Source organism: Lynx canadensis, chromosome D1 (genome assembly GCF_007474595.2).
Source record: "Lynx canadensis isolate LIC74 chromosome D1, mLynCan4.pri.v2, whole genome shotgun sequence".
Classification (NCBI taxonomy): domain Eukaryota; kingdom Metazoa; phylum Chordata; class Mammalia; order Carnivora; family Felidae; genus Lynx; species Lynx canadensis.
Genome location: NC_044312.2, coordinates 21,741,604 through 21,768,606, shown reverse-complemented (window position 1 = coordinate 21,768,606; position 27,003 = coordinate 21,741,604). Strand labels below are relative to the sequence as shown.

General features: G+C 48.0%; 1 protein-coding gene and 1 long non-coding RNA gene across 3 annotated transcripts; one reads left to right on the top strand and one right to left on the bottom strand.

The window, feature by feature from the left end:
• Nucleotides 1–160: 160 nt before the first annotated feature.
• On the bottom strand, nt 161–6,576 carry NRGN (neurogranin). The gene is made up of 4 exons (XM_030332602.1): nt 6,394–6,576; nt 1,683–1,909; nt 1,393–1,410; nt 161–993 (listed from the first exon to the last, which is right to left on the bottom strand). Exons 1-2 carry the CDS (start codon nt 6,406–6,408, stop codon nt 1,688–1,690), a joined length of 237 nt encoding a protein of 78 aa, XP_030188462.1. The 5' UTR covers nt 6,409–6,576; the 3' UTR covers nt 161–993; nt 1,393–1,410; nt 1,683–1,687.
• On the top strand, nt 1,417–22,326 carry LOC115525411. 2 transcript variants are annotated; one of them, XR_003972360.1, is made up of 4 exons: nt 1,417–1,520; nt 12,028–12,109; nt 13,863–13,944; nt 22,168–22,326. It is a non-coding gene; the product is annotated as an uncharacterized LOC115525411 (long non-coding RNA). The 2 variants fall into 2 exon arrangements; XR_003972359.1 differs by lacking the exon at nt 1,417–1,520 and adding an exon at nt 8,517–8,712.
• The last annotated feature ends 4,677 nt before the right edge of the window (nt 22,327–27,003 follow it).

The window sequence follows — 27,003 nt, the reverse complement described above, 5'->3', positions numbered from 1 at the left end:
TGCTGTAGGTGGGAAGTTTGGCTCCAAGGGAATAGGTTTTAACAGAGGTCCTCTTCCCCTTTGCTCACCTCCACTTTTTGGTTTGATCAAGTGAAATTTGCCCAAGCTTCAGGTGGTGGCCTTGTGCACCCAAACTCCCTCCCCTCTGGCACCCTCTGAATACTTGGACATTCCTCTTTATTGTTCACATTCCAACCCAGCACGGTCACATGCACACACGGAGATAAAAATCCTTCGGGCCACAACCCCAGGAGCCCGGCGGGGGCAGGGCTAGCAGGGGCGGGGGCGGGGCCGCGGCAGACTCCTCCTACCGAGCCTCCCAGGCGCTCGGCGTTTGCATAAACAAGGTGAGAGCTGGAGAGGCGGCTCTCGGGGTGCGCTGGGGGGGTGGGGAGGGGAAGCAGATTACAGGCAGGCGTGGGGTTATAGGTGCGAAATAGGTACTTCCCTTACGATCAGAGCAAGAGGCATCCGGCACCATGAAAACCCTCTTCCCCTCTCTCCTCGCCCCAGAACCAGAATTCTGGGGCTAGGCTGGGGCGCGAACAGCACAGAGACGCAGAGCGCCCCCTTCAGCTGCGCACAGAATGAAAGGACTGTTTTTTTTTTTTTTTTTTTAAGTGAGTATACTTGGGCGACGCTTAGGGCGCCCCCCGCAGTGCGCGCAGGGAAGTGCGCGGAGACTGCGGAGGCAGAGCTGCATGCGGGGTGCTGGCGGAGGTGGGCGAGAAGCAAAAGAAGGAAGATGTGGGAGCGCAGGGTTTGGGGCTAGGGTGGGAAGAAAGGGCGAATGGGGACCATTCTAGACTGGAGGACTAACTAAAAGGGCACAGACTTAGCGACTCCTCGATGGAGCCTGTCTGGGAGTGGGAGTCTCTGGGGACGCAGGGAGGGCTCCTGAAGCTGGCAGGTTGGTGGAAAGGAGAGGATCACAAACACGGCAGGGAAGTCTCATCACTGCGAAGGGGACGCGCCATCCGTCTCTCCTGGCAACTGAGGACAGAGAAGGTCTGAGCACCTGCCCTCCCCGGTGCTTCCTCTCCTTCTTCCTTCTCCCTTCCCGAACCAGGACAAAAGGGCGGGAAGGGCCAGGGGACCCCAGTCACCCAGAACCCCCAACCCGAGTCACTGAGCTGAAATAAGCCCGCGGCCAGTCAGTGCGTGCGTGCGCCTCAGTGTGTTTATAGCCTCAGGCCGGGTTTGTGCAGCCAAATGGGGGTGGCTGCGGTTCTGTATAGGTCCAGGTGTGTCCCTGTCGCAGCCTCAGGCGTCCAGATGGATCAGGAAACCCTCAGGCTGGGAGGGGGTGAGGGCGGGCAGAGGGAAGGGTGGACGATTGGGTCCTTTTCTCCCACTCAGGCCTCCCACCCGTTTCCGAGTCGTATTCATTACCTTTGAAAATGCTCAGTTCTTCGGTCCAGGGCGGGGCAAGAGGGAGGGAGGAGAGAGAGGAACAGGTGAGCTCTCGGAGCCCGCAGCACCTTCAGCCTCCTCCCAGCCACCCACCTCACATCCCGGGGGTAAGTCCCCCACCCTTAGCTCCCTCTCCACCTCTCCACCCGCTGCACGCCCTGAGTCCGCACTCTTTCCCGGGGTGGGGGGTGGGGAGCGGGGCCGCTCGCAGCAGGTCCCGGGCTTGGGAAAGGGGAACCCTGCGGCCCGCCGCGCCCCGCCCGCCTCACCTGGCCTAGTCTCCGCTGGGGCCGCCGCCCGCGCCTCCCCGGGCGCCCCCAGCTCCGCCCGTTCCCCCGTGGCCCGGGCCCTTCCGGCCGCGCTCTCCGCTCTTTATCTTCTTCCTTGCCATGTGGCCCCGGAAACTCGCCTGGATTTTGGCAGCGGCCGCGTTGGCGCCAGGGTCGTCCAGCGGGATGTCTAGAATGTCGTCGTCCGGCTTGGAGCACGCGCTCTCCTGGGGGCGGGGCGGGGCAGGGGGTACTTGTGGGGTGACTGGGCCGAGACCCCGCGCGAGGATAGGGTAGGAGTAGAGCCTTGCGGGGCTGAGACGAGGGAGACGCACGAGTGGGAAGCGCAGAGAGGGGAGCTGCGGGCGCGTCGAGAAGGGCTGAGGAAGGGCTGTGCGTGTGTGTGTGTCCCTCCTAGGGAACGGCAAGCAAAAAGGAAGGGTCAGGGGGTCAGGTGGCCACGGCCCTACTCCCAACTCGGGAAAGAGACGTGCACGGTGGGACGGGGTACAAGACAGCCAGATAGCCCTGAGGGAAGGGTCCTTCACCATCAGCAGGGCTGAGGAGCTGCAGAACTGATGGCTGGTGGGCTGGGAGGAGCAAAATAAACAATGAGAGGGACTGGTGGACGTGACTGCCCCTCCCCTTGTCTTCAGAGGGTGCCTCCGCTCAGAAGGGCTCCTTGCAGGAGTCCAGGATTCCCTTGGACAGGGTGTAGAAGAATCAGGCCAGTCCCTTCCCTGAGTAAAATCACACCAGGACTCAGTGCTGGAATTAGGGTGAGAGTGGGGCTAGCCCCTGGAGTCAGCCTCCTTCTCCCTAGGGCTAGAGGCCCAGAGACTGCTTTGCCATGGACTCTCCCTTTTCTAATGTTCCCCAGGAGGCACTCAAACACAGAAGAGAGGAGATGGTCTGGAAGAAGCTGAGAAGGCTTCACTCCAAAAAAAGGCAAAGGAAAGATGAGTAGGAGCAAGTAGTCCTTAGCCTTGTGTGCTCCAGAAGAGAGGAATTATGACAATAGCTACCCATTAAGCACTTCCCTTGTTCCAGGCACAGTAACACAGTGTTTTACAGACATTATTTTATTTAGTCCTGGCAAAGCTATGACGCACCTTTTATTGTTATCCTAGTTTACCCCTACTAAAACAGATGACTTAAGTGTTTATAAACCTTACATGAGGTGATACAGATGGTTACTATGATTTAGATGGTATCTATGATTTAGACCCTTGTATGTCAGAGTCCAGAGGATATTTTTAACCCCTATTCCGTAAAAATCAGCAGAGGCCATCAAGAAAATGACCCGAGCTCTACCACTTGCTACCTGTGTGGTTTGGGACAAGTTATCTAATGTCTTATATCAGCTCCTTCATCTGAAATCAGGATATAACATCTACCTCTGTGGGTTGTGAGGAGCAATAAACCCCATGATACACATAAAGTTTCTGGCACAATCTAGTCACTCAATGTATAGTATCTATTACCATGATTCTTTTAATTAATAAGTTTATGCGAAAGTTGTTTCTGTAGGCCGAAAGTGGTCATATAAAAACAATTTCATATGGTTCCGCCTATAATAATCACATCCACCCCTACGCCTCAGGTTTCTGTCTCCCATAACCTGCCCTATCTGACAGTGGAAAGGGTTAGGGAATAGATGGCATTGATTTTAGAGATAAGGCTCTGGAATGGAGAGGGCTTCCGTCCCTGTGCCCCTTTGTTGGTTAACATTACAGCATTAATGTGGGTTGGGATGCAGATAGTTACTATGGAGTTAAAAAGGCATTTTGCTTTTGCTTTGGCCCTCTGGCTTCTAAGAATTGTCCTTTTTTTTCTCTCCCCTAAGGACTATTACTATTTTAAAAATGGCTTCCGCTCATCATGCTTCACAATGCTGTTGTCATTTCCTGGGTTTCAGAGTTTTGCAATTTGTGCTCAAGATGCCCATGATCGATTTAAATGCAGTTAAAAGGAGTTATCCAGAAGCCAGTGTGGTTGTGGAGGGGACTGACACTCTTTTTGTCTTCTGCAGGTCTAGCGCTCTCTCTCTGACATCTTAGTCTCCACCTGTCATCAGAAACAACTCTTTTGGGTTCCTTGATTCTTAGAGCTCAGGCCTCTCTTGGGATATCCTTAGGGAACAGTGAAGTGTCTCCTCAACAGAGGGCAATGATCACAACAACAACAACAACAACATAAACCCATTCCTGACCCACCTCTCTTTGGCCAGTAGCTGTGGAGGAAGGAGTACCTTCCCCCAGTCATGTTAAGGCCAACCTGCTGTCTCTACCCACCCCAGCTGGATACAGAATGGAAACCTGGAACAAGAGGAAAAGCCACCCAACACACTGTTCCTCCCCCAATCAGCCTCCTCTCACTCCAGCTGAATTCTCAGGGCAGAACTGCTAGAGAGAGTAAAAGGAATCTGGGAAGCGTCATGGTTCCTGGGCTGGTGCCTTCTAAAGCCAAGATCTGATGATGTGTGCCTGAGAGCTCTGTAGGAACTGGAGGTGGAAAGTGCACTAGTGGCTAAAACAGGAGCCAAGGCTTCTGGTCCCAAGTGGGCATATCCCTTCACCCCTGAGGGTCTCAGTTTCTTCAGCCACAAGTGGAATTTAGCCTAGATGAATAAATTCTTCTTTAGGTCCCAAATCCTAAAAGCTTTAAGAATTATCCCTTCCTAATGCTTATTGTATGCCAGGCCCTGTGCTAAGTGCTTCGCACACATTACCTCACTGAATCCCCATTTCAGAGGTCAAAAAACAGCCTCAGAGACATTTTGTAACTTAGCAGAGGCCAGCAGAGCTAACAAATTGTGATGGGATTCAGAAGCCTGGCTGTTAATGACTGCCTCAGGACAGGTAATTATTTCTATGAGTTCAGCTAGACCTCTAAGTTCAACTAGACCAAGCGAAAGAAAGGAGTGGGATCCAAAAAAATGTCTTTGCCTTTTCATATTAAGTGAATGTAGGAAAGGCACATATATGTGACTATGTAAATCAGCAACTGGTACATTTGAATCGACAGCACTGCCTCTTAAAAAAAGAGGCAGGTTTTCTTCTCATTTCTGTCTGAGCCTCCTTACCAAGGGGTAAGAAGGAAATAAGGCAGGATTAAGTGTTTCCCAAACACCAGGTCAGATGGTCAGCAAGGAGAGCCCCAGAATGAAAGATGAAGAGAGTCCTTCCTGCCTTGGGGTGCCTGGCTGGCTCAGTGGGTAGAACATGCGATTCTTGATCTTGAGGGGGTTGTGAATTCAAGCCTCACTTGGGCATACAGCTTACTTAAAAAAAATAAAAAATAAAAAATAAAATAAAAAAAAAGAGGGCCCTGCCTCTAGACCCCAGATGCACTCTGTTCTCTCCATGTCTCAGCTCCCTTCCAGCGAGGAGTCCACCTCCACATAATGGAGATGAGGTAGGAAGGTGCCCAGTTCCAGCCCTGTCCCAGCCCTCTGCCCCTGTCACCTCTTCTCCCTTTTCTTGCCCTCTGCACAGTTTGACAATCGGGCTGCCTCCTGCTCAGTCCTTTAGCTCTGCCGATCTAGGACAGGGCCTCACAGGGTTGTTGGGATGATTAAGTATAAAGTCAGGCACATGGCAAACATTCACAAAGTGACAAATATTACTGATATTATTAAATCATAATAACTATCACAACAATTTGTCCCTAAGTTCTTTCTGCCTCTTGGTACGAAGTCTCACCTCTTATAAACTGGGCTATTCTTTCCTTCCAAACCTCACTTTTTTTTTTCTTTTGTAAGCCGTAGTGTGGAGGGTGGGGGGCAGGCAAAGTCATAACCTTATCATTAGCCGGGTTGACTGAATGACAGAGAAGGCAAGGGCTTTGGAGTGGTCTTTCTCCATAGATAGGGGCTAAAACTAAATAATAATTAAAAATTAAAAAAAATAAACACATTTTATATACGCATGATCACTGTATTCCTCTAGTGTGCAGGGAGCCAGGTCCTGTGCCGGGCGCCTTCATACCCAAGTCACCTTAACAGCAACCTACTTTGGCATTAGGCACTTGCCGCATCCAGGTCTCCGTGGGCGCTGACAAATTGCAGACACTTCCTTCCCTCGCCAGCAGGGCTCTCTCGCGGTCATTTCACCCAGCCCCCTTCCAGGGCTAGAAGGCGTTGGGGGACGGGCCAACCCCTCCCCAGAACCAACTGACTAGGCTCTGCTGCCCATCATCATTGCTGAGCTAACCGATATGAACGACTGTCCCATCCTGCTCTGTACAGTGCACGAGGGTCATGGAGATCATCCCGTCTGCCCACCCACGGCGGTGGCAGTGGGATGGGGAACGGGGCGAGGGCAAAAGCCAGGGGGAAAGGATACCGAAAGGAGTCGCCGCAGCTTCGCTACAGTTTACAGCGCCTCTCTGGAGGAAGTTCCTCTTCTCGTCTAACCTGCAGCTTCCTTGCTGCAGAGCCCTGCCGGGTTCCCAGTCCAACCTAGGCTGCCTGGCGGCTGGGCGCCCAGACGCCCCCGCGAGTTGGGGAGCATTTTTCCTAGGGCTCCAAGTCAGGCGAGTGCCTTCCACCACCCACCACCCACGTCTCAGCAGGCACCCCTATGGCTCTTGGGTCTTCTGCACCCTCAAATGCACTTCCATCCCTTACTCTCCCTCTGGGGGGGGGGTTCTTGGGGACCCCTTGCCCCAGATCAGGCAGAGTGCCGGTCCCCCCGGCCCTCTAACTTACGGTGCAGCAGTCCATGCTGGTGTTGGGGGTCCTTGGCTGGGGCACAGGCTGGCGCAGGGCAGGGGTGGGGTCTGGGTGGGGACTCTGGGGCCTTGGGGAGCCCGCTGACCAGCGTCGAAACAGCCGCTCTGCTCTCGGGTCCTCTCTCCCGCGCTCCGCTCTGCTCGCGAATGTAACCTGAGCCCTTCGGTCGAGAAGCCAATCAGGATAAGCCTTGGGCAGGGCGGGCGGGGATATTGCAGGGAGGACCACGCCCCCTCTCTGCTCCCTCCGCCTCCCTCCCCCTCCAGCCCCAACCCCTCCGCCTACACACTTCCATCCATTCCTCCTACACACCCCAGCTTCTCAAGCTCAACCCCCTTGTTTGCTGAGGCGGCAGACTGCCAGGCAGATGTATGCCGCCGCGGGCAGAAGGAGGCCCCCGACTACCCGGGCACAAATACACTCACATCTGGGCACAACACCTCTCCCACCCATATGTAGAAAACCACGCACCTCTCACCCACCTCCCCACACTTGCACAACTTAGCTAGAGTCCCAAATATGGCTCGCTCTAACTCCTCCTTCCCTCACCCCCGCCAGTCCTCATAAAAAAGCCCCCTAAGACGTGCGTTTAAAAAGTCCCATCATCACTCTGCTAGGGAACCAAGAAAGCTGTTGATACATAACCTGGGGATGAGCACACATAAACACAAAAGCTCACAAGCCCCACATGTGCATGTATGATACTGCCCGGGCTCACTAAAATGCGCACTTCTTCAACAGATTCTACAGACACAACGTACAAAAATAATTGCACAGAACTTGTACACACACGCTGTGCAGATAAATGCAGACGTGTGCATGCAGACGTATGACAAAGGGGTAATCACCCTATCCGAGATGTTGCATTACATCCTTATCTATCTATCTATCTATCTATCTATCACCTATCAATCATCATCATCTATCTAATGTATATATTTATGCATAGATACTGGCTTCAGAGAAACATCCTTCCCTTCCCATACTAGAATCTCCCTAACCTCTTGGTATCTTGCTTCAGAATAAAACAAAAATGCCACTCTCACCTTGCCTGGGAGGAAGAAAAATACCCTAAACCCTAGTATTGGGAAATATAAAAAAAATCGTTGTCTTTTGGGGTCTGTGGTGGAGGAAGGATGTGGGCTTTTGTGGGAGGCTGGGAAAAGGAGATGGGGGGAGAATTGTGGAGCCGCAGCCTGACTGGGTTGTGGTGGCCAGTGTCCCCTAGCCAGTCAGGGTACTGGAGCTGGCAGTGTGGCTTGTTAAATGGATAGAGTGGGCCATCTCGGAGGAAAGTAGAAAGAAAGTCTTTCTCAGCTAAGCTCCCAGAGGAGGGAAGGAAAGAAAGGATGGCTGTTGCTCAGGCTCAATAACCGAAGCGGGCAAGGAGGGGAAAATGCCCTGTGGTTCTGGTTGGGAGAGGGGATCTTAAAACAGCACTGCAGTGAATCCACAGCCACTGGCCAGTCATAGCATAGCTGTTGCACGCTTTCCTTCCTACCTGAATGTTTGGGCTACAGGCTCTGTTTGCCAAAGGGAAAATGAGTGGGAGGGAAATTCTGGTGGCCACTCATGATGGGAATGGGGTTAGTCAGCTTAGGCTCCCAAACCGAGCTGGAAGCTGGCCGGGATTCCAGGGTTTGGGGCATAGGGGTGTCTCTCCCAGCATGTTTGGGACCCACCCACCCTTGTAACTGAAAATCTGTTCCCCAATCTGTCTCTGGCACATCCTCGATCCCCCCCCCCCCAACCTCCACCAAATGGCAGGATGTCCTGGAACTCAGTCCCTTGCCTAAATCACGGGCACATCTGGGGCCTTGGTTTGTGCCAGCTCTTGTTGAACTTCAAATTCAGAACCCAGAGGGGAAAGGGAAGGAGGAAATTGGGGATAGAATGGGTATCAGGCCTGGACTCTGTGCTTTTCTCTTCCCAAATTAGAGCCGAGGAATTCGGGATTTAGCGAGTTTGCAGTAAAGTCTCCCAAGTTGCTAGGCAACATCCCTCTGCAGGCTGCGCTGCCTCTGGGCCCTTCTTCCTGCTGGTCAGAGCTGGAGGGGGGGGAGTATCTTTACAACATGCCCCCCCTAAACTCCCACACAGGCAGCCCAGCCCTTCCCTCTTCCTAAGACGCCCTTGTGTGGGGTGAGGGCGTCTCTGAACACTGGCGGCGGTGGAAGAGCAGAAATGGCAACTGTCAGTTCCATCCGCAAAACAAGCATTTCATCAACAGCCCACTTGAGGCGCCTACGCGGAACTGGCCACTGTGCTTGCCCTGGGGGATGGGCAGTCTCTGAGGTAAGGAAAAGGTAGACAGAGAAAGGCAAGGACGGAAATCAAAGACAGACTCAAATAATCCAGAGGCAGGAGCAGCACCGCGTACAGCCTCATTTAAATGACACACACCCCGACCCAGAGGCACAGAAACACACACTGTTCACACATCCACAGAGATACATGCTGTGGGCACATTGCCACCCACTGCCATCCAAAGATATGCACAGAAGTGGACCCCTTCACTATCATGCATCGAGGGCACATGATTCTTTTTGGTAAGGGGTTCCTCTTTTGGACTAGGTGGCCAGAGTTTGTCAGCAAGACGGGCTGGCTGGAACTCTGAGCCTCTGCTTTTCTTTCGAATAGATGAGCTCAGAGAAGGGACAGGAGCTGTGTGGAAGGCCTGGGTCTGGCTGCTTTGAGGAGCAGGCTGCCTCACTCTGCAAAGCTTGAGAGCTTGGCGGAGCAGTGCCGGAAGACCCTAGTGCCTGCCTGGGCTTAGGACCTGGGTGCCAAGGTCATCTTTTGGGGTGCCACCTATTTACCAGCTGGATATGGGCCCTGTCTGTCCTCCTTGACTCTTCGAATTTCATAAACTCTTCTCTTTTTTCGGCGGCCCCCACAGCTCTTGAAGGAGAGGGACTGCAGGCCTGGAAATGAGATGAGCTCCGGAGGGCCAGGTTAGAGAGGGAGCTGGGGCATGGGGGTGAGGTGGGCTGTTTCTAACAGGGAGCATGGAGGTGGGGGGGCACGAAATAGAAGCTGAGGCCAGCAAAGGAAGAGATTTTAGACAAAAGAAAAGAGATGGATTAGTGGGAAGCTTCCGGGGTCCAATACAGATCCATCTGGGGACAGATGGTGGGGGATTTGGAGAGACTTGGTCCTCATAAGCAGAGAGAAAAGCCAAGACACATGGCAAGCTATTTGCCAATACTTGTGGCTTCCCTTCCTTGGAGTGGGCACTTTCTGAACATCATATCCCAGCTTAAGCCCACAGAGGGACTCCGTGGTAAGATGGGGGTGGAAAGTAGGAGGCCTGTGCCTTCAGTGGAGATGATCTGGGGGCTTCTTAGGTCAGGATTTCACCCATTTGAATGGAGGGGGTGGGGGTAGCAGGAAATTCAGTTTTCTCTGCAAATATTTCAGCTTTTGCTGTAGTAGTATTTTTAGCAACTTGGTTGGCAGAGGAGGAGCCCGGGTACATTTTTAAAGGGGCCTCTGCCAGACTGGAGGCCTCCTCCCACCCTCACCCCACATGTCCTAAAGGAGAGGTCGGCGGGGGGGGGGGGGGGGGGTACATGGCTCAAGGTGCATTCAAATCAGCTTTGCTGGTCATTAGCTGATCATTAAGTGGTCTTCACCAATAGTCGTTATCAACCATCAGCGGCACCATTATCATTAGCAGCTTTATCAAGAAGAGGAAATACTCCTTGCACTTCTGTTGTGTGCAGGGCACTATTAGGGGCACAACACAGAAGGTCTAATATACTTGGAGAGATGGGGAAGGACCCAACACTTGTGAGTGAGTCCTAGATGTCATGTGCCGTGCTAGCCACGTTATATATGTGGTTTCATTTAATTCTTATAACAATCCTACAACTTAGTCATTGTATTTCCAGTTTATAGATGAAGAAGCAAAGGGATTGAAGAACTTACCCAAGGTTATATCGCCATTAAATGGAAGAATCTAGATCAAAACTCAGAGCAGAATTATAACATTATCCTAAGTCTGGATAGTGCTTTACAGAGTGCTTCCAAATTCACGATTTAATTTGCTGCTCCTGAGAACTGTGTGAAGAGGTATTAGTATTTTTTAACCTCTTTTTCTGAGGACAAAGTAAGGCCTAGAAAGGTTAAATGACTTGTCCAGAATGAGACCTCTGGTGAACTGCAGAACCAGGACTAAAAGGTAGGAGTTCTAACTTTGAATTCTGTGTTTTCACCTCTGAACTGCTCTCATATCTGGCCCTTGTACTGGGATACATGGACTGGATTATAGTGGTTAGCAGATCAGATATAGTCTCTTCTCTCTTGGATTTTATAGCCTGATGATAAAAGTACATTATGCATATGTGTGCAGGTATACGTGTATAGATGTATAGTTATAGATGTGTGTATATGTGTGTGTGTGTGTGTATGAGGTATATTTATATCTCCTAAAGTAATAAATGATGGATGTCAAATGAATGATGCAGACGGTAAGTGTTATGGGAGAAATGATTGAGAATTTGGATGATCCAGGAAGGCTTCCTGGAAGAGGAGGCTGGAAATGGGCAGAAGGACATCTTAGGCAGGAGAAGATGTTGTGAGACTTGCACTGCATTTAGTGTCACTGTGCTTCTGCTACCCCAGTCCAGAAAGGCCCTGAGGACAGCAATCGCAATAACTTTCCCCCCACACAGGGTTTTATGTCTGAAGTTTGGTGCCCTGGTTTTATCTATGGCAACATATCGAAGCACTCCAGGACTGGCAGGTGCACGCCAAATGTGTGCTTGTGCCCCCTCTGCAGCCCTGCTGTTCCTGGTGCTTGCACACACGCTTGCCCTTTGCTTGTACTGGTGTGGTACGAATCTGTCTTCTGCCTACCCTACCCCTGCCCCCCTTGTTCTCTGGGCCTATGTAGTTCAAAGTCCTGGATGTAGTTTACTCCCCATTCCTGCATTGCACTAAACATCTACTGGTTTTGTTCCCCTTCACTTCCCTTTCCTCAGTTTGCTTCCCCACCTTTCCTTATGAATAACAGCTAGTGATGGCTGAGCAATGTGTTGTACCTTCTGGGCTGCCACATCCCATCTGTAAACATGGGACCTACACAGTCATTCTTATAACAAGGGAACAACCATCTTGATAATATTTTGATGCCAAACTCTAGCACAAGCCTAATAACCATCTCAATTTTGGTCCAAATGCCTGTTTTAATTAGTTTTTATAAAAAGGCTTACATGTGGGGCACCTGGGTGGCTGAGGCAGTTAAGCGTCCGACTTCAGCTCAGGTCATGATCTCAGGGTTCGTGGGTTCCAGCCCCTGCACCAGGCTCTGTACTGACAGCTCAGACGCTGGAGCCTGCTTCAGATTCTGTGTCTCCCTCTCTTTCTGCCCCTCCCCCCGCTCATGCTCTGTTTTTCTGTCTCTTTCTCTCTCTCTCAAAACAAACAAACAAACATTAAAAAAAAAAAAAGACTCACATGAGGCATAATTCTTACTTCTTCTTTAGTCCACTTATAGACCCTTTCTGGTGTAGTTCAGCCAGACATTCAGATAAAAGAAATTCTTGGTTCTACCAGGAATGAGTCAAGTGATGTTCAGGTCATTCTCCCTGTCATTTTCTACCTCAGGGCAGAAAGAAACTCTTATCCAGGAGATGGAGACCCTCTTACTGTCGTCGAGAATGAGCATCTCTTGGAGTCTGTGTATGCGGTCAGTATCCCAGCTTCACACTTCTTCGTGTTGACATTGTCTAATCTGAGAGCTCGGAGTAGTGCATTTGATCTGGGTCCACTGGCCATGGCTCTCATTCATTCAGCATCTACCAACGCAGTCTTCTTTTTTTTTTTTTTTTTAACCTTTTGTCTTATTTTAGAAAATTTAAACTCTTGCAGAAGTTAAGTAATATATATTGAACCCCACTGTACCCGTTACCTACGTTCAACAATTCTCATCTCATCACCAAACTCATTTAACCTATTTTCTTTATGATTCCCCCATCATCATTTCATTCATAAATATTTAAGTGTGTGTCCTTGAAACATACTAACACTTTAATGCCTATTTTTAAAGCATATGTTCCTTAGCCTGGAAGCTCCATAAAGAAAGAGATTAGAGCTGTTTTCTTTATCCCTGTAGTCTGAGCACAATGTCTGGGACATAGTGGACTCAGTAAATATTTTTTGAATGATTGAATGAATAAGGGGGTGAATGAATAATACTTCAAAAGGAAACAAGAGGTAAAAAAAAAAAGTGCATGTATCTGTGATCATGTATGATCTAATTTGCAGTGAGATTCTGTTAGAGGCCAGGTATGTCTTCAGCAAGAACTTAGTAGGTGGGCCTTATATACACAGTCAACTCTTCATCTCTCTGAGATTCAGTCTTAGGCCTGCCATTCTGAGGAGCTGAGACACAGACCCATGTGTTCCTTGGAAGTCCACACAGAAGTGGACCGTTTCTGGGAACAGCATGGCAGATGAAGCATGACAGGGACCTAAGATCTTGGGAAGGAGCCATGCCTATAAAGCAGTTTATTGAGTTTAATGTTTCTATTTCTGTCTTATTATTTCTTTCATCTGGGCTAAGCATTTCAACTTTGTCTTAGTTATGAAAGGGGGGCATTTAAGGAGGAGTTATATACTCAGTCTCAGACCAGAGAGCCCATGGTGGAACAGCCAACTTGGTGGCAACAGCCATTAGTGAGGCATGTTACAAGGAAGGTGGCTCTCAGGGGATCAGAGTCCAGCTTTGTGGTCTTGCTGCCCTGTTCCATTTTGAGATTCTTTTCCCATTGCTAACCTTGGAGAGTTTTGTTTTGTTTTGTATTTTTTAGAGGAGGAAGTTTAATTGGGTGGTCTGACCATGACTGATTCCAATTGCCTTGAACAAGTTTATGTATTAATATTTTCTGCCTACCAGGCCAAACCAGTGGCCTGGTCAGTAGATGAAACCAGTCTGCCACTGTCATTTATAAGGAATTAAGGGCTTACCACCTATCACTTTCCTTAAGCCAATACAGATGAGGCATATGGCTTGAGATGGTGTTACCAACAATCATCTTCTACTGCATTTCCGTATGAACTTCTGTGCGAGCAGTATATGTTGGAATGGAAAGGTGTCTTACTCTAAACTTCAAAAGGAAGGAGAATTGACAGAATTGCCCTAGCAGACTGTCATCCAATATGGCCAAGGTATGGGGGAACAGATACTGGAATTCAGCCATTGTAAAGCTGGGGTGGCAGGCCATCTATCTGCAAGAGAGGGCTTCCTTAAAGGTACCACCCAAAATGAAAGACACAGCACACACCCCTGGAACTGGATGACACAGGAATATGGTAATTAATTCAAATATCTTTCCCTATGTAAAAATGGGGGGAGGGGAGTAGTTCTACCCAGCTTAACGCTGCCTCTAACCTTGGAAAGTGATGTTTGTTTTGTTTGAATTTTTTTCTTTTTTGGTCAGATGGAAGCACTGAAAGGAAGGGATTATTAACTACAAGCTTTTGTTATTCTGTAATTTGGATGGAGCATTTGAGTTTAACGAGGTAAGCACTGGTAGTTATTTGGGGTTGATATACTTCTGTTATTTTTGCTTTGCCTGCCGTGGGATTGTGTGTTGGAGTGGGGTGAGTGGAGAGTGCTGGAACATGAGCTGTTTTGGGACTGGGCTGTTTGTTAGTGGAAATGTTCCTGCTGTTTAGATGGAAGGCATGCCAGGTAAAACTACCCTGTCCTTTTGACCTTGAAGCCTTAAGGTATTTAAGTAGTCTTTCTGTCTATATTCAGTGTTCACATATATGCAGAAGACAGAGTCAAAGGTCTATACTGTAGACACAATCCTGTGTCGTAGATATTCCTCAGAAGCAAAAGAGTATAAAGCCTGGTCCTTAAAAAAGAACGTTTGTTGTTCTACTGGGAACAGCGTCATGGAGTTATGCTATGTTATGATTTGCTAAACATATGTCAGATCATAACAGCAGGAAAGTTCCACATTTGGGAAACTATGTGAGGATGTGTATAGATCTTACGAAAACCATCATGGCAGATACTATTGGCTTCCTAGCCAATATCTACGCATTTCCGCTTCTTGCTTGCTAACAGAACTGCGATTTTGTTGCGAGCAGTCATGGGTCCGGACCTGACATGGTGCCATAATCAGTCTAAGTCTGTTCCCACTTCAGCTTTTATGACAGCTAGGGCTGGTCACAAGACCCAGATATGGCCAATAAGATATAAGCAAATTTCTGCTGAGAAATCCTCTGGGAAAGCTTTTGCTTTCCCGAGAGGAGGAGGCAGAGGCAGCTGGCACCACCAGCCCCCTTCTTTCTGCCTTAAATACAGACCTGAAGTCTGGAGCTACATCCACTATCTTTCCACCATGCAGCAAGTCAAATACTGAAATCACGAAGTAAAAAAAGACCCTCCTTTATATTTAAGCCGTCATCATTCAAACTTTCTATAAGGTTTACACAAATGAATCCCTAAGATGACATAATAATACAAGAAAGGTTCAAGTGCAGATCAAGACGCCTATCACTGACAAGACAGGGACTGCATGTGCAAGTTATTTCCAGGGATTCTTTGATGACAGACCTGAAAATTCTAAGTTAAAATAGCTAGTAATTCAGACACAAGTGTATGGGATCCTGTACAGCTTGACTTCCTAATTGGTTGCCCTAGATCGCCTCTGCTTAATTAAAGGAACCATTGTAGGATTCTAAGTGACCATTTATAGTTCCTGTAGTCACGCTCGAAGCCTATGTCCCTGGCTTGTTGACACTGCTATCACATCACCCTCTCTCAGTGGTCCCATGAATGGTGCGTGGGTTGGCTATAATTAGAATTACTGACAATTAAGGAAAATTCCTTTAGGACAGAGACAAGAATCCAGAGATAGATGAGGACTGGATGGGTTTGGGCATTTTATCTCTAGCCGGATGTCTGATCTATATTGGTTTTTAAAAAGTTATAGGTGATAGATCCTTAATTCCTTATAAATGGCGGAGACAGGCTGATCTTCATCCACCCAATAGACCACTGGTTTAGTTTGGTAAGGACGAGTCATTAACATATAAACTTATTCAAGATAGGGGCGCCTGGGTGGCTCAAAGCGTCTGACTTTGGCTCAGGTCATGATCTCATAGTTCGTGGGTTTGAGCCCCACATTGGGCTTCACGCTGGCATTGCGGAGCCTGCTTGGGATTCTCACTCTCTCCTCTCTCCCTGCCCCTCCCCTGCTCATGCTATCACCCTCTCTCTCAAAATAAATAAATAAACTTAAAAAATTTATTCAAGGGAATTGGGATCCACCATATCAGACCCCCCAATGAAGCAAGTTCCCACTTCTTTCAGTAAAAATAAAACGCTCCAAGGTTATCTCTGGAAAGAGATAGATTCAAAGAAGAGTAGATATTCGTCCAGAATCTCTGTTTGTACAGACTTCAGAGCTCTTTTCAGGACACGCTCCTCTCCTCCATCATTCCTGCAGACGGTGCTGGTAGTCCACATGAAGTTGCCCGTCTCATCGGGCTGATATTCTGAAGGCTTAATTAGCTATCCCTAGGACGAAGATTCTCTATGAGTCCTTCGGCTAACGAAGGTTGCCTCCTTTAAAATGGGCATGACTTTTAACCACTACAATGGAATGCTTTGTACCTATCAGCAGAAGCCTCTGGGATACTGGAAGGGCACTTATTATTATTGTATACCAGTATATCCATGCCAGGACTCCTGAATTGACCTTAAATTAAAGATTTCATAAGTCTGGAAGGTCTCAAACCATTTTCCTTGGAGCACTTTCTGTGCCAAATATTTATTTTGAGTGTTTATTATGTGCCATCTGCTTCATACGAAGGACATCACATGCTGTATTGATCAAGATCCTCTTGGTTGTAAGGGATAGAAACCCAATTTACATTAACAAAAGCATCAGTTCACTGCAAGGACACAGGTGGAGCTTCAGGAACAACCAAATCCAGGAATATAAAATATTAATAGCACCCTCTTCCCTTTTAATTTCTTCTCTTTGTTTCTTTCTGCATAATGCTGCCATCCTCACATGGCTGGAACTATGGCTGCAGGCAGCTTTGAACTTAAACCATTATAGCCTTGAAACCAAAGAGGAAATATCATTCCTCAATCCCAACGTTGTTAATAATAATTAAAAAGTTCCCAGGAGAGGCCTCTGATTCGATCATACCTCAGTGTCATGCCCATCCCCACACCAATCCCTATGGCTAGGAGAATGAAGTGCTATAATTGACCCAGCCTGTGGCACAGCCATGTGGCCAGCTGGATTATATGATTGGTGGTGCCCTCCAGAAGTTCGGTCAGAGTGGGGAAGAGCCGTTCCACAAAAGTGAGTTGTTCCCGACCAGGCTGATTGAATACCGTAGGTCTATTTCAGTCCATTAAGTCAGGAAATGCTCATAATAGTCCAGTGAAGCAATTACTATTATCCATGTTTTATAGATAAGGAATATGTGGGGAAACAGAGAGGTTAAGTACCTTGAACAAGGTCACACGGTGGGTAGGCAACAGAGCTGCGATTCCACTCGAGTCTGTTTATCTCCAAAGAGATTCCATCACCTGACCACCTCTCCTCCCTAGTTGAGTTTCTCCTCAATCTATATATCTTAGAGTCATAGAGCCATTAAAACAAATTACCCAGACAAATATCATATGACTTCATGCATATGAGGACTTTAAGATACAAAACAGACGAACATAAGGGAAGGGAAGCAAAAATAATATAAAAACAGGGAGGGGGACAAAACATAAGAGACTCTTAAACATGGAGAACAAATAGAGGGTTACTGGAGGGGTTGTGGGAGGGGGGATGGGCTAAATGGGTAAGGGGCATTAAGGAATCTACTCCTGAAATCATTGTTGCGCTATATGCTAACTAACTTGGATATAAATGAAAAAGAAATAAATTAAATAAAAATACAAAAAAGAAAGAAAGAAAGAAAGAAAGAAAACAAATTACCCTAAGTTTGCACACATGGAAGCCGCCTTCTACCCTTCAACCACCCCCCAGGAGCCCCCATCTCTTGGTACTGCAGGCTCTTTCCAGGCTTTTACTTCCTCTGGAGTTGCTAGCTGAAACAAAAACAAGGATTTAGGGGGTCACTTGATTGAGTTGGCATGGCTGGACTCAGGGGCTTAGAATGGTGTTACAGAACTCTGTTTTCCTTTCCATTTCTCAGCAGTGCTTCCCTCAGAGTCTCTCTGGGTTAGATTTACCCTCGGATTGGTGAGAAGGCTGCAGACAGGATCCCAAACTACAAAAGAAAGAGACCATCTCTCTCTATGCGTCCTAATACCAAATTCTGTGGAACGGTTCTGCACTGCCCTTCTTGGGTATGTGCTCACATTGCTACAAATACTTCTGGACAACAGAGACCGGGCCAACCCTTGGACGGGATGCTGGCAGTCATATGCATGGTCACACCAATGCCCAGCAAGGTGGAATCATAGAGAGTAAAGAGTTGTGATCAGTCCTTCCTTCTGTATATCCCCTGGGACATGTGTGTGCTTTATCAGCAGTTACCACACTACTCAGTAATTGTTTACATCTTATCTTCCTCAAAGGCTGTGAATGCCCGTGGAATCAGAACTTGGTCTTTGATTCTGATGTCTCAGGATCTAGCATAGTGCCTGAAATGCAGTAGAAATTCGATCAGTGTTTATTGGTTGAATGAATATAATATAATGCTGTGGTTTGCAATGCTCTGGTTAAAAAAACAAGCACTCTCCAGGGGTCTGGCATGCACAGCAATAGTAAGAGCTACCACTTAGATGCCACTGTATAATTTACAAAGTAAACGATAACTACTTTGCCGAAAAATGTTATATGTGCATCTCATTTAAACCTAAATGCAATGAAAATGTATGTGCTGCTTCTTATAAGCTTTGCACTTAGCTGGGTGCAGAGGAGGGTGAGGGAGGTTCCAGAAGCAGAGGATGAAATCTGTAACAGAGTTTAGTCTTATGGAGAGGGAAGATAACAAAGTCAATTTAGCAAACTTCTCTGAGACAGTATGCGGTAAATTGATCTTCAGGGGCTCCCTGGCGAGGGTCCAGTGTCTGATCACGGGCCAGGGAGGAAGCTGGAGATATAACCGGAGCAGGGTTAGAAGAGTAACAAGGAGATCAGCTAAAAAACATGACGTGTGTGGCAAGGTTATGACTCAGGTGGGAGAACAGAAGGCCCAGAGGAAATGGAATCGTTTTCTTCAGGACAAAGAAGGGCTCCCTTGCTGGGGGATGGTGACCAGCTGTCCTTCTTTGCCTCTGCATTCAGAGCAAGGGGAAATGGGCTTAGACCGAAGGCAGGGCTAAGATTAGAGAGAAGAAAGAACTTGGCAGTGAGGGATGTTGTATAACCTAGTTTTCGAGACACTTGGGGACTGAGGAGACTCCCACACTCCTGGTCTGGGCCCAGTGGACGTGTATTTGGGGATGGTCTGGCATGCTGGCTGGGGACAGAGGAGGGGGTCCTGTGGGCCTCCTGTGTGTGGCCTGATCTTTCCTGGTGTCCTCAATTTCCCGTTGGAAGTTAAGCTCCCCAATTTTGGAGCTGGCAAGGCAGCACCTCCCCGCCCCCCCCCCCCCCCCACCACGCACTGCACCAGTGTTCTGGGCTGGGTAATAATGCCTGTCATTTCCTCTCCCCGGGGGAGGGGGGCTGCAACCGCCCTGACAACCCCGAGGGATTGAAGGCAACTAAAAATAGTGCATTAAATGGAATCTGTTGAGGGGCACATTTGCATTGCTTTTCTTTCCCCCTTGCCTGTCTCTTAGTCCTTTTGGGCAGGCTAGGCCCTGGGTCTAGCTCTGGGCACTGGGAGTCAGTTCTGAGTTCCAGCAGCTCCCATTTTGTTGCAGAAGGGTTGTTTACACAAGAGATCCGAGAGAGCACATCCATAAAGTACAATCGAGGGACTCAGGGGTGTCCAGTACCACTCCTCAGCACTTTCCCTTGGGCCCTCTGGGCCCCGAGGCACAGGGAGGGAAGCTGGGAGTAGGGGAGGCAGTGTTGAGAAGGAGACCGGGCTCTGGCTGTGTTCTCCCGTCAGCCACTTCCGTCTGCTACACAATCTCTGAGGTTAAATATTAATTAAGAGCAGAATGACAAGGAGAGCTGAGCAGTGTCACTTTTTGTCCCAACACAAATGCTAATTTCCTTCCTGGTATAAAGTGACTTTGGAGTGGGATTGGCAGCCCAGGGAGAATAGGTAGGGAGGCGGAAGAAGGGGAGGTAGGGAGAGATGGGTGGCCCTGCGTTAAAACCCCTAAGAGGAATGAGGCAGGGGAGGTACTGGTGCTGGAATTGGAGAGGGAAGTAGACGGCTTGTCAGGTTATTAGAGGACATGGTCACAACACAATCCTAGGTTCCCCCCACTGGAAAGGGAATAATCTAAGCAGCCGCGGTAGAGCGGGCTCTCCCCACATGTCTAAAGCAAGGTTCTTTTAAACTGGGGTCCAATGCATTGGCGTCAAGGCTCCCCAAACCCTGGAAATCGTTTGCAAAACCGTGTATACACACACAAACAGCTTTTTGGGGACAGTAGTGAATTTCTATCAGAGCTGTAGAATCATCCTCAGCATGTGGTACCCACCTTTGAGGTCACCTCATAGCCCAAGATGGCTACTAGATAGACTTAGATGAACAACTATCTTCTGGGCAGGAAGTGGAAGAGAGGAGGGGGTGGGCAGAGGGGGGCCAAAAAGATCCACTCCCTTTTTCTGTCCCCCTGTTAGGAAGCTATTCACCTCCATCTTACGTCCATACCCACCTGCAGGAGAGGCTGCGAAGTAGGGCCTTTCGGCTGACTTCACATAAAGTTAGTGTTTCTGTTAATAAGGAAAAGGAGAGGATGGCAGACAACTAGGAATTTCTGCTGCAGTCTCTGTCTCACTAAAGGTCAAGAATCACGGATTTGGCGGAGGAGATTTTGCCATCTGTCCAAAGGTTGCATGCCCACTGCCCAGACAGAGCTGCCTAAAGATGCTGAGCGTCTGGGTGCCTGCTTTGTTCACCCAGAGTCCTCTCATCCCCTCGTGAGTTGACAGTTGGTCTTCAGAGGCTGGTCCTACCAAGCGAGATTGGTAGGGTGAGCCTCTGACAAAGATGGCTGGTTGAAAGGAGGCTAACTAAATGGGCGCTTGTTCAAGCAAGCACCCACTGAGGAATGTGGCTCCACAGGGGGCTTTGTGGTACGTGTTTAGGAACAGCTTTGTTTGGTGTCTCATAATTATCTTCTTTCTGGCAGCATTTTGCTCCCCACAGCCTGGAATAGGTGGCTGAGGAGAGGGAGGACGTTGTTACTTCTTGAGGAAAGATGCTAATCAGGGATGGATCAGCGGAGTGAGTGTCAGAGAGGTGGATTCCAGCCTGAGATCCCACTTGTCAAGCGCCTGGGTTGTATATTCAATTCAATCTTTTTTTTTTTTTTTTTTTTTTGGTCTTTGAACCTTTACCTGAGCTCTTCCTGATTGAAGTGGCCATCCCATGGTGGATGTTAATCCCTCTTCAAGAGTAAGCTCCATGAAACCGTTCCTGATTTTTCTTGCTCATTTTCCACCCCACCCTTACCCCTGCCTCAGGAAACTTCTTGCAGTTCTGGACATACTTTTATTACAACATTCATCACATTGTTTAAAACTGTTTTCTTGTCTTCCTCCCCGGGGACAAGAGTTCCTAAATGATAGAGAATGTTTCGTGATTACTTATGGTGTGTAAGTCCTGGTAGGGCTCAATACATGCCTGATGGGGCTGAACAAATTTTAAAAGTGTTAATGAACATCTATTGTGAGCAAATATTCTAGCAGTAAGAAGGGGATTGAAAAACAAAAATTGCAAAGACACCGCCTTCTAGGAGTTCAACACTCTTGTGGGCAAGACAGAAGAATAGATTAATGATCCGAAACAAATCATGGTGATGAGATGCAGGTGTTTTTAGAACTGGGAGGGAGATGGGGCGCCTGGGTGGCGCAGTCGGTTAAGCGTCCGACTTCAGCCAGGTCACGATCTCACGGTCTGTGAGTTCGAGCCCCTCGTCAGGCTCTGGGCTGATGGCTCGGAGCCTGGAGCCTGTTTCCGATTCTGTGTCTCCCTCTCTCTCTGCCCCTCCCCCGTTCATGCTCTGTCTCTGTCTGTCCCAAAAATAAATAAAAACGTTGAAAAAAAATTAAAAAAAAAAAAAGAACTGGGAGGGAGAGATTAAGTGAACAAAAGGGGATCTGGGAAGGTTCAATATAATGATTTATAAGATATATATATATATATATACACACACACACATATATATATATATACACACATATATGATTTATAAATCAATTTACATTTATAAATCAATGATTTGTAAGCTATATATCTTATATGATATATATATATATATCATATAAGATATGATACATAAGATATGATACATCTTTGGTCATTCACATCACCAAAATGTATTCATCAGCTGTATTTGGTCTTCATCCACAGTTTCTGAAAACATTTCAGAGCCATGAGGTGAAACGGTGTCTCGTTATAAATGCAAGTGACTTTTGGACCCCACCTAAGGGCGGGGGCTGGTTGCCAGGAGGACCAACCTGTGATTAAAGGCTTGGAACTTTCATCTCCCTCGTCTAACCTCTGGGAGTAGAGAAGGGCTGGAGGTTGAATCGGCCAATAGGCAATACTTAGTCAATCATGACTATGTAATGAAGCCTCCATAAAAACCCAAGAAGACAATGTTTTGGTTCTTTTTAGGTGAGCTTCCATGCTTGGGGAACCAGAATGCTTCTACATGCAACCGAGCAGAGCCCTGAGCTCCTTGAGGACAAAGCTCCTTTGTTCAGGATCTCACTCTGCATCCTTCATTTGGCTGTTAATTTGCATCCTTTATCATATCCTGTAATAAACTGGTAAATGTAAGTAAGTGTTTCCATGGGTTCTGTAAGCTGCTCTAGCAAATTAATCAAACCTAGGGATGAGGTCATTGGAGCCTCCAATCTGTAGCTGGTGGGCCAGAAGCAAAAGTAACAGCCTGGGGCTTGTGACTGTTATCTTAAGTGGGGGATGGGGGACAGTCTTGTAGGACTGAACCCTTAACCTGTGGAATCTGATGTTATCTCTGGGTAGTTAGCATCAGAATTGAGTGGAATTCTCAGACACCAACAGGCTATCTGAGAATTGCTTGGCATTGTGTGTGTGTGTGTGTGTGTATGTGATCTCCCCCCTCATTGGAATTGGGTCTGGGAACCCTAAAAGAGAAGGTAACACTGATTTCTGTGAGGTCTTGAAGGAAAAGCCAAGCCTCCATCTTTAAGGCAGGCCTGGAGAGAAGTGGCAAGGGAAAGGAGGAAACATAAGCCATCTTTGGAGATGAGGTGTCTTGACAGAGTTGGAAATCCTTATAGGAATCTAGAAGTGGCTTAAAATTTTTTTCATGTTTACTTATTTTGAAAGAGAGAGAACACATGCATGTGAAAGTGGAGGAGGGGCACAGAGAGAGGGAGAGAGAGAATCTCAAGCAGGCACCGCACTACAGGCACAGAGCCCGTGTGATCATGACCTGAGCCGAAATCAAGAGTCAGATGCTTAACTGACTGAACCGGAATCTAGAGGTTTTCATCTAAGATGGGGACACTGGTGCTCTGTGTGTGTTAGGTTGAGTTACATGGCCTAATCTTTTAGGCATAGAAGAAGACTGTTGTTTTGCTCCCGGATAGCTTGGCAATGCTTGTAAAGGTGTCAGCACTGGGAGATGGTGCTGTTCCGGGAAGCGCAAGAAAGAGGCCTGGATGGGGCCTGGGTCTGGGATGGGTGGCTTCTGAGTGTTTTGGACGCCTTTGGGAAGGAGGTCCCATGCGAGGTGCTCCCCTCACCCTTCCCTTTTCTGTCTTTCTTAAAATACCCTGTGTTCCTGCAGCAGTGCCGCTGCTAATCTAAAATAAAAACAGCAGGAAATGCAAATGGTCAGGTTCTCCTAGCAACAGGAGCCAACCCACGCAGGGCGTGTGGAGCAGAGCAGAGCTGTCCCAAGGCTGGGATGCAGATGGCTGGGCAAGGGGCAAGTCTCCTCTTACAGCTTCGTCCTCTAATGTCATGGAGTGGCTGTCTGGTGGGCACCTGCTGCACAGAAGAAACTCTCCAGGAACTGGATGGGGGCAGAGGTGCTGGGGAGCAGGTGCAAGGGTAGGGGAGATAGACCATGGCAGTGGTTGGAACCGGTGCTTCTCAGAGCCTGACGCTAGAGGACTAACTAGGTGCGTGACTGAGGAAGGGCCTGGATTTGTGTGCCTCTTTCTGTGTGTTTGTTTCAATCAGGCCACGGAGTCTTGTCATTCCTAAGGTTATGAAAAAAAAGGAAGTAAGGTTTCCCCCGCTATCCAAAAGTAGAGCTTTCCTAAGAAACCATTCCTAAATCGAAATGGTACAAAATGGTATAAATTGCAAAGAAGCAATTACATGTTAATTTATACGGAACATTTTTTAGCAGTAGCAGACCCCAAAAATAACCTCTCTTAGGACTTTCTGATACCTTAGGACACATCTTGCTGACGGGTGCACAACATAAATCAAGATAAAGCTAGCTGCTCGCAGACACACGTCAAAGCTCTGGTGGGGTCACGCTCACTGTTTGGGGGCACGGATGCGTGCACTGCCTCTTTGGAACAAACACGCAACACTATTTTCGCTTTTGGCCTTTTGTCATAAAAGCGAAAATCCTCTTTGGATTTCTTTCAGTTAGTGAAAACAGGTGCTATGATATGTCTTTGGTAAAAGCAAAGTGGTGGAAGGCGAACTTTCAGAAAGTGGAGGATACCTGTAAAACAGGATCCGGTTCCTAGGTAAGGGGATCAAAATCAGGAAACTGCAAAGAACTCGTAGAGACATCTGGCTCGATCCCCTTGTTAAAAGTGAAGAAACCGAGTTCCAGAGAGGTAAGTGACTTTCCCAAGACAGATCTAATTAGTGGCAGAAGTGGTGCTAGGAAACAGCTCGCCAGGCCAAGACTCTTTCCATTTTAAGTCAAAACTGCTGTTGGCAATCCTTTGTACACAGCTAGATAATTAGAAGCCGTGATAACCTTACTGGGGCCCTGGGGGAAAAAGGTCTGAGGTGCATCAAATAAGTCTAAAGGCATTGGAGAGACCAATGGCTGGGGGGGCAGGGAGCACAACCCTTGTGGAGTACCATGGAAAAGTGAGCACCCAAAGGTGAGAGGCGTTGGCTGGGGGTTAGAGACAAAAGGATGTCACTCAGAGTGCCACACAGCTCCAGTGCTATAGGCATTCCCCTGGCGGCCTCTCAGTGGGAAATGGGAGGAAGATCATCCTTCTGTCAAGGTTACATGGGGGAAAATGGGAGGTGTGGGCGATTTGCTCAAGGGGACAGATCCAAGTGTGGTAGATCTTGGAACAGAACTCTGGAATCCTGGCTCCCTGACTCCCAGAGTGGTCCATGTGGCCTAGACTGTGTGGTTTCCTATTACATAAGCAACTCTTTTCATTACTCACGCTCTGGCTTCCTCCTGCCTGTCTCCAGCAGCATCTCCCCCAGAAAACACAGTGGAAGAAAAACATTCTTCGTTTCAGTGGAGTCTTGGTAACTTAAATACATGGTCAATCTTAAGGATTCCAGGGCGGGTAAGCAGGGTGCATCACAGACACAAGCCATGTCAGGGAAAGTGGCTGGTGTGCTCAGAGCTTGATTTCAGAACCACTGGCATAGGAATAATCTACACGTCTGCACGCTTCACTTCCCTGTGGCCCTGTGCCCCCCTCCCCTGCCCCCCACCACAGTCAAAGTCCTGGAGAGGTGCCTTCTGTCCTCACCTTCCCAAGCTGCCCCACCTCTCTGGCCCAAAGCCCAAACTGAGGCAGTCCGTTGATGAACCGAAGAAGGAACATGGGCTTTGGTGCCAGCAGCCTGAGCTCAAACTCTAGCTTAGCCGCTAACTCTATGACCTTAAGCAGCTAAAGTTAGCTCTTGAGAATTGAATTGGATTCTTTATCTGTAAAATGAGAGCAATTTTGTCTACCTCATAAAGCCATATCCCATAGATGTATGTAAAGTGTTAGCACAGCCAGACATACAGGAGGCACGCAACAGATACTGGCTTCTGCACTTCTTACTTATGGTTGCTGTTGCTTAGGGACCAGGTGGGAATTTCAGCTGCGATTGCCAAGGCAAGGAATGCTATTTTCCAGGTAGCCCAAGATGGAGCTCAGAATATAATTCTACCACACACAAAAATTAGTTTGTCTTTATTATTGATTAAATAGGTTTTTATGGATTGATCTGAGATTGTAACATCTATGTCTGTTTTTCACCATTGTGTCCCCAGTACCTGGGATAGCACCCGCTCAATAAACAAGTGTTTAGTGAATGAATAAATGTGTTGTTTATGTCAGAAGAGGCATTTTAAATGAAAGATAATCAGCTTACAAAAGAATATTTGAAACATAAGGAGTTTATAAGTTTGGTCTGCTTACAGAATCTCTTTGAGGCTAGGCCCAAAGAAGATAGGTCAGGGTCCAGGTTGGGCACCTGATTTGCCAGTGGGTCTATGATGCCATGACACGTAGCTCCGGACAACTCTGGAAGGTTCCTGGCTCAGACAAGGCCACAGGCTGCAGTCATTCACATAAATGGGTTTTGTCGGGGAGGGTCTTCCCAGGAGATCTCTGAGGGGCTGTTGGGGCCAGTAAATGAATAGCCTTGGCCTTGGCAGCTCCATTGTCTATCCATTCTCCCAGCAAACGAGGGGCATATTCAACTGAGATCTGCTCCAATGTGTGATTTGTTCTCTTTCCACCCAGCCCGGCCCAACCATCTCGTTCTCTCTGTCTCTCTGTCTCCCTCTGTGTTTCTCTCTCTCTCTCTCTCTCTCTCTCTCTCTCTCTCTCTCTCTCTCTCACACACACACACACACACACACACATTATGTATGTGTATATTATGTATACACACACATATGAGTTTGGATATTGATTTTACCATTTTAACTCCAAAAACTGTTTCTCAAGTGTGGATAGTTCTGGCTTATTCACTTATTGCTGGAGTTGTCATAAAAATCAATTTCCCGTTGCTGAAATAGTAGCTCCCTGTGTCTCTTGGGGACTCAGCAGGGAAGATGGCCTCCCCGTTGGACCTCTGGGAAATCACAGAGGCTGTTATACTTGTGGGCTCAGCATGTGACAGTCCCGAGGGGATTACCGGCTATTCCTCCTGGGAGGAGTGCACCTGCTGCTTATTTGCATACTCCTTGAGTCCCCAACTCATTGAAGTGTTCACATCCTCTTCTTTATGCTTCCTACACAGGACACACTATAGACCTGCAGAATTCAGAATCCCTGAGTGAGAGGCCTTAGCTTTTTCCTTTCTAAAAATAAGGGTCTTCGATCCCTGGAAGCAGGCTGCCTGATAGCGGTATCCGGGAAACCGGGGGAGAGTAAGAAATGGGTGGGAAATCAGGTCATCCTCGCCTAAGGTATCGAATACTCCCCCGGGCTGTGGAGAGCGGGTTCTGGTTTCTACCCAGAAAAACTATAGAGGAAAACTGTGGCTGCCTACTACTGAGTATCAGGGGAAAAAGCG